General features: G+C 31.7%; 1 protein-coding gene across 3 annotated transcripts; it reads left to right on the plus strand.

Moving 5' to 3' along the window:
* The first annotated feature begins 1,368 nt into the window (after window positions 1-1,368).
* Window positions 1,369-9,499, plus strand: LOC145164480 (disease resistance protein RUN1-like). 3 transcript variants are annotated; one of them, XM_079083198.1, is made up of 9 exons: window positions 1,369-1,537; window positions 1,656-1,813; window positions 2,812-3,561; window positions 4,274-5,399; window positions 5,997-6,317; window positions 6,400-7,323; window positions 7,401-8,004; window positions 8,129-8,213; window positions 9,184-9,499. In XM_079083198.1, the coding sequence occupies exons 3-8, from the start codon at window positions 3,038-3,040 to the stop codon at window positions 8,203-8,205; spliced, it is 3,576 nt and encodes a 1,191-aa protein (XP_078939324.1). In that variant the 5' UTR covers window positions 1,369-1,537; window positions 1,656-1,813; window positions 2,812-3,037; the 3' UTR covers window positions 8,206-8,213; window positions 9,184-9,499. The 3 variants fall into 3 exon arrangements, with proteins under 3 accessions (XP_078939324.1, XP_078939328.1, XP_078939321.1); XM_079083202.1 differs by having other exon boundaries at window positions 1,673-1,813; XM_079083195.1 differs by lacking the exon at window positions 1,656-1,813.
* The last annotated feature ends 3,506 nt before the right edge of the window (window positions 9,500-13,005 follow it).

Genomic DNA, 13,005 nt, shown 5'->3' on the forward strand with positions numbered 1-13,005 from the left:
TATCTTCAACGATCACAATCCAAGAATCATACGGAAAATCCACCATAATCACAATAGCTTGAAAATTTCTAGAGAGAGAAAGTGATTTTGAATGGGTTTTCTAGAGAGAGAAAGTAAAATTCACTTGAATTTTAGTGAAGAAAATAGAATTATGAATAGAATAAAAGATGAATTCGATTTCTAGAATCCAAAATCTCTAAAACATGAAGATCAAAGATCAAAGATAAAAAATGAAGAGTCACCAAATCTAGAATGCCATCAAGGATCAATTCTTGATCAAATCAAGGACATCCGCTCTGATACCAATTGTAGTGGTGTTGATTATGATGGCATGTGCGGAATTAGCAAAGATCTAGTGAATCATCATACAAAATCAAGAACACATGAAGTAAATAAATATGAGTTTAGCTCTTATTAGTATTGATAGAAAGAGTACAAATGGGTCTTCCAGTTTCTCTCTCTAAACTAATGCTCTCAAAGTGTTTATTACATAAATGAGTGTCATTTACTTCCTATTTATAGGAAAGACAACTCATCACACAATACAAGTGGGTAAAGCACAAATACATCCAAACGTGACTTTGCATCCTAACAGTATTCTTGAGTTTTGACAAATAGACCCATAAATCTGGGAGAAAGAGAGAGAGAAAGAGAGAGAGAGAGAGAGAGAGAGAGAGAGAGAAAGAAAGAGAGATATATGGGTAGAGATGCACACAAAAACCAGTTTCACTATTCAAAACCGGATCCAATCCGAAACCGGATTGGGTCAAAACCGGTTTTTAAAACCGGATTTTCAATCCGATCGTAATCCTACATTCCATATCGGATTTGATACCACATTGTAAACCGGATTTGCTAAAAACCGGATCTAAATCCGCCCCAAAATCCGCTAAAACCCACTAAAATCAGTTTCAAATCGGATTCGCATTTTGGTTGGAACCGGATCGTATTTCGACCGGATCCGGATAAGATTTTTGATGACTTAAGCGAAACCAGATCGGCTTCGGATCCGAATCCGGATCGGACTGGATTCGGGTTTTGTGCACCTCTAGATGTGAGTCCATTTCCTTTTAATATTTATTATATTTAAAAAAATCTTAAAAATAAAGAAGAAGGGTATAATAGTTTTTTTAGTGTGAGCAGAGACCAAAAAAACATACAAACATGGTCAAAATGACCATCAATCCAAAAAAAAATTATGGTTTGAACCGAATCCTAAAAAAAATCATACCATAGGGACCATTTTGCAGTTTTGTTATTTTTGGGTTCTAAACTAAAAACAATAAAAACCACATGGACCGAATTTGTAATCCGAGTCAAAAATATAATTTCATTTATCTTAAGAAAAATAAAGAGGAAACCCAGCATTCTCGTCTCTCCTCACTCGCCGTCTCCCTTTCCTTCCTCGTTGACTCGTCGTTTACCTGCCTACTTACCTCTGGTCGATCTATAGTTTTCACTCTTCATCCTTCTTGATCTCGTCGCCGTTGGTTCGATCTCTATTCTCAACGCTTCAGGTTTCGTTGTCGTCCTCTAGGTAGGTAACTATGAAGGCACATTCTTAAAATCTTATTAATCATAAATGACATCGTAATCATTTGTTTGTTCATTATTAGGTACTTGAAATTTCAGCTATTTCACTTACATTTGTTCAGTTTTATATTTCAATCAGGCTAGTACATAGTCCCACACGTTCTTGCATAAAGTTCAGAATGACGAAGAAACCTTTGTGCACATTGGGAAATTCTTGAATCCTCCTAGATCACTTCCTTGATTCCTTCATGTTATCCAAATTATAAACACAAATTTTTATGTATGATCCTTTTTAACTGATGCCATCCTTTTTAGCTGAACTGTCCTTGTTCTAGTTGTGCTTTTAGTTGTCTTACATATCCAAGTGACAATAGCTACTTTAAGATGCAATAATACTTGGTCACTTCCTCATTTGTGTGTTTGGGTCCATCACTTTGATATCCTTTTCATTTGGATGTTGGAATTACAAGTAGTATTTTGTTAAGTTCCAGGGTATGCACAAATCTATTCCATCACATTGTTTCCATAAAAAAAGATGCAGCTTGATATTGATAATGATATCTATATGATTGTGTATAAGGTGCATTTACCTCCAAAGTTTCATCTAGTATAGAGTTTGAAATCGAAAGCTTAGGAATAGGGGGCTTGTTCATTTAAAAAAACATATAATTGGGCACAAGCCCAACAGTATGCTGCTGATGCTAGATCTAGTGATAGATAATTTCAAATTTGAAAAGCTTTTTCTTGCTAATGCGGAGGGTCTATAAACAACCATGTATAGGAACTTATTATTTTCTGTGTTTATATCTATTAATTGTTTATTGATCTCTGGTCAAGTCAGAAATTTCCTATACTTATTGAAGTTTCATGGTAGGTAATAATGGATATTTTAGTTGTTTCTAGAATGGTATTTGGTGCTGACTTGTCTAAGGATTTTTGTGGTAAGTGAATTGGATAAAATAAAGTTTTTGCAGGTTAATTGAATGCATTGGTTTGATATTTTCTTGCACCACAACTTAACTAAAAGTACAATTTAATCAATTCAATTTAATGAGCAACCATTTTTCAAATAATTCCCATGTAATGGTGATTCTATATCAGTATAATGTAGTAAGATATATACATTAATTCACATATCAAAGTTTGAGGTGCATATGTACTATTTTTTAAACACTTAGAAATTATATTTTGAAGAATATAAGGTATTATTGTTGAGGTTTAACATGTTTGATGAGACTTAAGTTGCATAAGGTTTTAATAATTTGGGTTTTTTTGTAGAGACATTATGTATGGGATATAAAAGACTCATAACACAACACTTATTACCTGAGACACACACACACACACACAGAAGGCAAACAGTGAAACCAACATTCGTAACTGATGATGTACGGAGGAAACTGAGTTTCAGAGCTTATTGGGATACACCAACATATACGGAGAAACGAAAAATCTATACACAAGATATTGGCAAGGTTGAAGGGTCATCATCATATAACTCATAATGGTTGTTCTCTCTGAACTTTCAGAAGGATCTTCATCAATTCATGGTCATAGATATGATGTGTTTTTAAGTTTCAGAGGTCTCGACACGCGTAATACTTTTACTGCTTACCTTCATAAGGCTCTTGTGGATGCCAATATCACTACCTTCTTGGATGATGAAGAGATTGAAACAGGGGAAGATCTGAAACCGGAATTGGAGAGTGCGATCAAATCATCAAGGGCTTCTGTTATTGTGTTGTCCAGGAACTATGCTACTTCCACATGGTGTCTTGATGAATTGGTGTTGATCCTTGAGCAACGTAAGACATCCAACCATATTGTTATCCCTATCTTTTATCATGTTGAGCCCACTCATGTTAGGAAACAACAAAGTAGCTTCGGAGATGCAATGGCTAAGCATAGACGGACAATGGAGTCAGAGACAAACGCAAATAAAAGAAGTAAGTTGGCTCAAAAGATAGACAGATGGAATAAAGCGCTTATAGAAGTTGTTAATTTAAAAGGGAAGGATTTAAATGCCAGGTAACCACCTTCTTACCCATATTTCCGTACTCTTTTACTTTTGTTTAGCAGCATATGAGAAATTAGTATCTTCTTCTCCCTATGCATTTCAATAAGTTTCTACATTGTCAACAAATAGGTATATTTGTAATTATGTGATCTCATAATTGATTAAGCATCATGCTAGTTTTAATACATTTCCTATGCATTTATTATTTTATGAAAAGTTAATTCATTCAGATTGGCCATTTTAATAATTCTTATATATGTTTTATAAAAAGCCAAATTTGAATGGCTATGTGTCTACTATTGATTATAACATTCTACATTCAAAATTATATAATCATTTATTAAGAAAAATAGCTGTTCTTACAATAGTAAAGGTTAACCTATAACTGTTTTGTGACATTTTGGTCAGATTCATGCAAAACCACGTCGATATGTAATTGTGATGGTTTTGTAGAACCATAAAAATATTTGGCGGCCCATTAGTGAGATCTTGTTTTACATTGGTGGCTCTGGTCTTGTCATAGATAACAATTATGATTTTGCACATTTGATGCTTATATGGTTAGAAGTGCAAATATTATACAGTTTTGGTGTGGAAAACTTAACCAAAAATAGCTTAATATGATATAATTTTGATTTGGATCTTTAGATAAACAAAATCGCCAATATGGTATCCTTGCATCTTGGATTGTGTCTTGTGGTTTTTAATAAAATCATGTTTCAGGCTAGAGACGGTGTTTATTGAAGAAATTGTTAAGGACATCTACCATAGATTACACATATCCTCAAGGAGTCCCCCGCCACAACTTTTTGGGATGGAGGATTCCATTAAATTCATCACTTCGTGGTTGAAAGATGCATCCCCACATACGACAGATGTACTCACCATTTTGGGCATGGGTGGGATCGGGAAGACGTCTTTAGCCAAATATGTCTATGCGTTACATTCTCATGAATTCGACACAAGTTTCTTTATTAATGATATCGGTCCAAGATGTGAGAAATTTAATGGGTTGCTTGATGTGCAAAAACAACTCTATGATGGAATTTTAAAACCAAGTCCAATTCAAGTTCATGAAGTTTCTATATACACATCAATGATAGAGAATGCAGTAGCCCACAAAAAGGTGTTTCTAGTTCTTGATGATATTGATAGTCTCGACCAATTGGATGCATTACTTGGAAGCAAAGGTTTTCATCCAGGAAGCAAAATCATAATAACAACAAAGGACGCATGGTTGACAGAGAGTTGTGAACTATTCAAAATGAATGGTAGGCCAATACATACTAAGCACTTGCTTAAAGGCTTATTCGAGACCGAATCAAAAAAGCTTTTTTGTTTTCATGCATTCACGTGCAACGATCCCAAGCGAGGTTATGAGGAGGCGTCAGCAAAACTTGTGAACTATTGTGAAGGACATCCAATGGCTCTTAAAGTTTTGGGCAAGTCTTTACATAATCGAGACGTAGCTTATTGGGAGGGGTGCATAGAAGGGCTTAAGAAAGAAATTGGTTCACCCATAAATAATGTCTTGAGAATGAGCTTTGACTCTTTGCCAACCGAAGATAATAAGAACTTGTTTAAGAATATTGCTTGTTTTTTTGTTGGAACAAATACAGATGATACTGTAACAATATTAAAGGCATGTGGCATTGAAACAAGAACTGGGATCACAAATCTCATTGACAGATGCCTTCTTAGTATTGGGGTGAATAACGAACTAATGATGCATCAGTTGCTTCAAAGGATGGGTAGATCCATAGTACATCAAGAATCACCTGACAAGCCATGGAAGCGAAGTCGACTATGGTGTCATGAGGAGTCATTCAAAGTGTTGAAACAAAAAAAGGTAGGAATACTTGTTAATACTAGTGTTAAATGCAAGAAATAACATTTTACTTTCTTTGATATATAAAAAGGCATTTGGCCTAGTGGTATGGTGAGATGCCCTCCCTCCAATAGGTTGAAGGTTCAAAGTCCTGTGTGGGACATAGGTGGATTTAGGAATAGATTAAAGTGTGTGTGCGTCACCGTTCTAAAAAAACTTTTGTTGATTTGTTTAGTATAATGTATAACATTACACTTTAGTTTTCTTCTATTATAGCATTGTACTTGAAAAATATACCCAAATATATTAATGTCCTCCAAATACAAAGAAATTTTCAATGTTATTAGGCGGATTTTTCCAAGTATAATGTCGTAATAAGAAAAAAAATTGAGGGTATGATGTTATAATTGGGTAGATTTTTCAAAATATAGTGTTTTAATAAGGAAAAAAAGATGTAATTGTGTAATAGAAAACTGAAACTATGATACTGCAATACACATAAATAAATGAAAGTACATTGCTATATCTTTAATTTAGCCTTTCTTATTGCATTTTTTAAGTTTCTTGTAATTTTTTATGTAACCACTTTAAATTTTTTGTCATTCAAAATTTTTATAGGGTAAGGGAAATCTTCTAGGTCTTGCCCTAGACATGCGAATGCTTGAGAAGAAATTGTGTGCATCATTTGAGTTGAAAACAGATGCATTGAGTAATATGGATAATTTGATGCTACTACAACTCAACTATGTGCAAATTAGTGGGTGTTATGAAAAATTTCCTGAAGAATTAAGATGGTTATGTATGCATGGGTTTCCTTTGAAGTCTCTACCTTCAAACCTGTCAATGGAGAATCTTGTTGCTTTTGACATGTCATATAGCAATATTGAATCGTTTGGCATTTGTTATAGTAACCCACAACGGCTTCAGAAGAGGCAAAAGGTAACTTATCTCCATTTATTAATTTTCCATTTTGAGTTGATAAAATGCACTACTATATTCCAACTGATTTCTGTTTCCACAGTTAGTTGGACCGTGCTTAAAAGATAAAAGGTTGCTTGGATCACTGAAGATTCTTAATTTAAGTTTCTGTGAACAACTTTGTAGTCTGGGTGGCTTTGACGATTTCCCTGCACTTGAAAGGTTAATACTTAAAAATTGCATCAGTTTGCTTGAAGTTTGTGAATCAGTTGAGCAATGTCCTGAACTTGTCCATGTTGATCTGAGCTACTGCAAGAAGCTTGAAAAACTTCCAAGAAGCTTAGGCATGTTAAAAAAAGTTAAAACACTATTGCTAAACGGTTGTTATCTCGGTGAATCTCAAATCAAGATTACGGATATGGGTTCTTTGGAAATGCTCAAGGCTAACAACATTGGCAAAAACACAATAACCTCTTCCTCCACTCTTCTCCAGGCTATGCCAAGTTATTCAAAGTTGTTTGTGACTTCTTTACCGAGATCTTTAGTAAGCTTGTCACTTGAGAATAATAATTTATCCATTGATTCTTTTCCCTTGGACTTCAGTTGCCTAACCATGTTAAAAGAATTATATCTAGATAAAAATCCTATAGTTTCCCTTCCCAACTGTGTGAGAAACCTTCCTAGGCTTGAGAAACTTAGTATGGGGAATTGTAATATGCTGACATCAATCGAGCATCCTCCACATACATTAACATCTTTAAATCTAATGTTTGATGATCATACTAATAAGCCATTGTTACGAAAAGTTGTATTTGATCCACAAATGTCCCCAATCAAGTTCTCACTAGACCGGACGATCTTGGCACATTCATCGTTTGAAGTTGAAGGTATGGTCAAAATCCAACCAATGGCAGGTGTTGAGGAAAAGGTATTACATTGTTTGGGCTGGACTAACCTTCACTTGCTTAAAGGAAGACATGTGACAACTTCTTTTGAATATAGAGAATCAGAGGAATCTGAAATCCAGGTTTGCTATAGTTAACTATATGTCTTTGTGTGAATATGTATGTATATGTAATTAATGAACGTGGTTGTATTTAACAGATGTATTATGAATTTGGGATATTCAGCACTATTTATGAAGGCAAAGAGATGCCGAATTGGATTACGGATAGAAGCATGGGACGATCAATATCATTTACCATCCCATCATCTCCTAACAACCTTACTGGATTAAATTTCTGTTGTGTTCTGACATCAATAGATTTTGTTCTCCTTGATGTGCCATTGATCAAAATTAGTAATGTAACAAAGAACCTCACCTGGATATACCATTATTACATTGATAGAGTGAATGTAGATGGAGGGTGTTTGACTTTGTTAAGCCATTGGATGTTTGGGATGCATGAGATGGAATTTGGTGACCATGTTGCTATTACCATTATCCCGTGGAAGAAATCATATGATGTTACTACAGTTACAGAGGAGTGTGGGGTGAGTTTTGTGTATGATGATGGAGAAGAAAAAGAAGAAGAAGATGTGTTGGGTTATTACAAGTCATGGAATCACATCATTGGTGGAGATCTCACTGCATTTCAGTCAACAACAGGAGCATACTTCCTAAGCAAATGGCAAATTTTGTGGCCTTTGTTGGATATAGAACTAGAAAAATATTCTTATCTGTGTAGAGAAGGTGCCCACTTTAAAGGTAGATGTCGTTCTTATGTAACGCTTTTTAATTAAAGCTGATAATAACTATATGATAGTATTTTAATTCATGTTTATATCTTCTGCTATCATTGCCAAATCTCTAATCTATTTTGTTTCATTAGATAAGGTGTACTTCAAAGCTTTGTCCCAAAGGAAGTCGGGTGTGCCTGAGGATGGCACTTACAGTGCTTTTATCTAGAGCTGATGGTAACTAAAATGATGATTAATATATGTTTTGATGATAAATAATTCATGTTTTGATTTTCTGTAATCAAATTTAAATCTTTAAACAACAGAGTTGACACATTTCTTTCCCTTAATAAACTGATCTCGCTCTCAAAATTTACAAGTTATCATCCAAATCAGATAGGAATAATACCCCCTTAAACGCTGATCACCTACAAAACAGAATTCTTGGGAGCATGGTAACAAGGGTATGCAAGTTTAATTAGAGGCCCCTTGAATTTATTTAAAAGCATATCATCTACTTCCATACATGCCTATCTAATAATTCCTTTGACATAAAAAACTTCACATTCACTTGTACTGCAAAAAGAATAGGTTGCAAGGGGGCATATTACTTGCTCCCCATGTTTATTGCTCTGCCCAGTGTTAATTTAACCACAATTCTTCTGCCTTTTTACTATTGATGAGTTGTATGTCTTTTCTGTTTTTTTAGTAAACCAACAACAATCACCTTGGCCTTCTTACAATAATCAATATGAACAACAACTTTAGGCTAAAGGCAAGAAGTAGCAACATACTTTCATTTATAAGTGTGTTATTGCATCCTTCTTTCATTTCTTCTAATTACAACATTGTACTTTCAATTATTAGGGCATTGTACTTTCAGTTATTATGGCATTGTACTTTTATTCTTCTTAATTGGGTATAGATTTTTCAAATTATAGCAGTGAAAACTGAAAATTGTCTTATAGGAAAAAACGGAAGTTTCTTTGTCATTTGGATGGAATTTCTATACATTGAGTTCTTACCAATTATGGCACTGAAAATTGCTTTGTCAAATGTTCCTTATATACCCTCATTACCATGCTCCCTAGAACTTTTCTCCACTAGGTCCTGATTTTATTAGACAACAAAGTATATGGTCAAAACCCAACAACTATTTAGAATTCGTTATATGAACTCTAGATGTGTATTCTTTTTCTTTTTGCAGGATTTATGCGGTTTCTGAGTTAAATTTGGGCCTTAATATGCAAATATGTATATAAGTGTTTATTCGGCTGTGGATTTGTACTTTTCGTGTTTACAAAGTTAAAATATGCTTAAGTTTTATTTTTTATGCATTTAATGTAAAGATATTGATGATTAAAAAAAACATTCAAGAAAACATAAACATAGTTAGGTTTTAAATTGATTTATGTGTCGATCTAATATGTACCTGCTGTTGGGTTATTTCTGGTGCTTAAACAACTTGTACAATAGATGGGGGATGTTGATAGGAAAGGCGTCGAAAAGGAGGGGTGAAGAGATTCTTGGAGGACTTTTTTGCTCATTTGACTCGAAGTTGCCCATCGACTTAATTAAACAATTAATCATAAATACAAAATGCTTGGAAAAATCATCATACAATAATCTATTTAACTCTTTTCCATATTTTTTGTTTCTTGATTCAATTATTATTAGCATCAAAGAAAAAAAATCTAACTTGTCTCCGATCTGATCCAAAAAGGCTTAGTCGCGTTGAAAAAAATAATCCTAATTAAGACATGTTGATCACTAGCCCGGCCCAATTGCTTGCATATCATATTAATAAAAATATATTATGTCATTTTGGTAAACATGTTTTATGGGTGTTATATATATATATATATATATATATATATATATATATATATATATATATATATATATACTAGGTGTGAAATCCGTGTATTACACGGATTTAGAAAAAAAAAGTGTAATATAAAATTATAAGCATTACATATTTTTTAAAATAATAAGTTTATATAAATACAAAAAATATAATAAATAATGTAAGTAATTTAATATATAATATAAGATATTTGAAAGATTGTAGAGCATTTATTATGAAATTTAATAAATGATCTATTTTACATATATAAATCTCATTAAAATATGGATTTTAAGTTTAAGAAAATGAAAAATACAAGAAAATGACAAATGGAAAAAATAATTCAAAAATGTTCTATATAATAAAATCAATGGTCATGATTTGAGGGTGTATGATATTAGAATAAGGTAACATGTACCATATAATCACACAAATTTCAACATAAGGACATTTTGATCAATTAACCTATATTAAAAAAGGAAAATTTCGGATTTTTAGGGATAATAATTCTCTTAATTTAATAAATCTGGATTTTTGGAATTAATTCAATTTTAATTCTAACGTAATTCTTTAAAATAAACTGAATTTATTCTGACAGAATGTCAGCCATAAACTAGTAACGATATTTCTGATTTTATTCTTACAGAATATAGTTCCAATTCATATATTTTTGATAATTAACCATATTAATTCTTCATATATTCGACCTTAAATACAAATTCATACATATTCTTACAAACTAATAGCCTTATACATTTTAATATAGTTACATAGATTCTAACATAATATCATAAAAAATGAGTAAATTTATTAAGAAATAGAATTCTTAAATATACAATTATTGAACAAATTCACTTGATCTTCTTCAATGGTCCAAATAATCCACTTGATTCCAACTATTCTTACGAAAATGTGATGTATTATTGTAAGAATGTAATTCTTCGCAAATATACTTGATGTTGAATTCGATTTCAAGTCTTTATCTTGTATGATTAATATTACATTCCTTTTTCAAGCCATTCTGAAAGAATAACATGTATTACTCATTAGTATTACCAATTAAGCAAATATACTTGTTATTAACAAACATTCTTAAAGACATTCTGACATAATGCATTTATACAAATAAATTCTGACAGAATACAGTACAGAATATTCTATAAGAATACATATACTTTATTCTAGCAAGATATTACTTAGATTCTAATAGCTATAAAAAACATGTTTATTCAGCAAGAATGATGCCATAAATATTCTCCCAAAATGGTGTTGAATATTCTTAAAGAGTATGAAATTAATTCAAAGAAATAAAACTAAATCATCATGTTTATGGAATAACAAACCATAAGAAAAGCTAAAAAAGAGAAAATAAAGACCCCATTAGACCAATACAAACCATATTAACAAAACTACATAGGCTAATTTTCAAATGACTTATCAGTGGACATCATATACAAATGGATGGATGAAATAATTGGTTCAAGCGTTTTAACAAACAGCTGGTGAGCAAAATCAGATGTCGTTTTAGTCTGAAGCTAGATACTAGTTTAGGGAACAAGAAAATCAAAGTTTTCTGTTAATCTAGTCATTTAAAAAGAAAACTTAGAAAGTCGAGTTTTGGGACTGTAACAAAACAAGACTTTGCCATTTAAGAAACATTAACAATCCTTAAACTAACTAGGAAAGGAACATACCTGTTGAATTAATCAACTTATGTTGGTCGATGCTCAAGATTGATTACAAATCCTTCTTAATGATCTTGATATATATATATATATATATATATATATATATATATATATATATATATATATATATTCATACACACACAAATACGTCTATATAGCTCGTCTTTAGTTCTATGTGCCTTCATTCTTGCATCGAGTTAAAGAAGATGAGTAGGTTTTGCGAGGTCACTAGTGTTTGCAACAATCTCCTTGTTTACTGGACATAAAATCGAACATGATGTAGGTGAGTGATGGCAACGACTAGTGGAGGACCGACGGTAAATATTGCCACTGAGGTTTTGTGGTCGGCAATTGAAGGATTTAGGGTTGTGGTCGAAGACGGCGTTTTTATGGTGATGGTAATGAAAGAGACGTCTAATTTAACAAACAAATTCACCCAATTTAAAGGATATTAAATGTTTTAAATATTTACCATAATTAAGTGTAGCCAATATTACTATTATACCCTTTTATGATTTATTATTGAATTTATTTTTGTTTTATTCTGATTGGTTGTTAGAGGCACACAATACTTATTGAAAACATTTGAACCTAATTCTATAATATATATATATATATATATATATATATATATATATATATATATATATATGAGGTAGGTTCAAATGTTTCTCACATCTATTATGTGCTAGAATGCACCAATAGGAATATAGTATTAATTATATATATATATATATATATATATATATATATATATATATATATATATATATATATATTAAATGCTATCCATACTTATAACTCATTTTTATGGAAACTAATTAAATTCGTCATTAATGTCAACAATAATATTCTTTCAGAATGAATTCATATCTAGAAGAATGAGAGTGTATTCCAGCAGAATGAGAGTGTATTCTAGTAGAATACACTCTTGTTCTTCATATTCCATGGAACTTTATTGTATTTTAAGTGAGTGGGTCCTGAAACAACATACAAACTCATATATAAAAACCTAGATGCGAATTCATTCTGAAAGAATGTTATTGCTGACATTAATTACGGATTTAATTAGTTTTCATAAAAAGAGAATTATAATTATGGATATCATTTAATATACATATAATTATGGATATCATTTAATATACATATAATTATGGAAATCATTTAATATCTATACTTATTTAATTAAATAATTATTTAATTTACTAAATTCCTATTGGTGCATTCTAGCACACAATAAATGTAAGAAACAAAATAACCTACCCCATATATATATATATATATATATATATATATATATATATATATATATATATATATATGGGGTAGGTTATTTTGTTTCTTACATTTATTGTCCGGTTTCTGTGAGGACTTATTTTAAAGTGAAGACTCGTGAGTTCACCTTAAAAAAAATTTAAAAAAAATCTAAAGAAAGACAAATCATAAAATCGAGCATAAATCTATGTCCGGGAGAAAAAAAATTGGAAAATTTATT

The sequence above is a fragment of the Lactuca virosa genome, chromosome 1 (assembly GCF_052849685.1).
Source record: "Lactuca virosa cultivar CGN04683 chromosome 1, Lactuca_virosa_CGN04683_v6, whole genome shotgun sequence".
Taxonomy (NCBI): Eukaryota; Viridiplantae; Streptophyta; class Magnoliopsida; order Asterales; family Asteraceae; genus Lactuca; species Lactuca virosa.

Bases quoted from the DNA above. Each gene is read 5' to 3' on its own strand.
- LOC145164480 (XM_079083198.1), top strand. From the start codon at position 3,038: ATGGTTGTTCTCTCTGAACTTTCAGAAGGATCTTCATCAATTCATGGT. The intron at 3,562-4,273 runs GTAACCACCTTC...ATCATGTTTCAG, and splicing joins GGGAAGGATTTAAATGCCAG to GCTAGAGACGGTGTTTATTG. The intron at 6,318-6,399 runs GTAACTTATCTC...CTGTTTCCACAG, and splicing joins GGCTTCAGAAGAGGCAAAAG to TTAGTTGGACCGTGCTTAAA.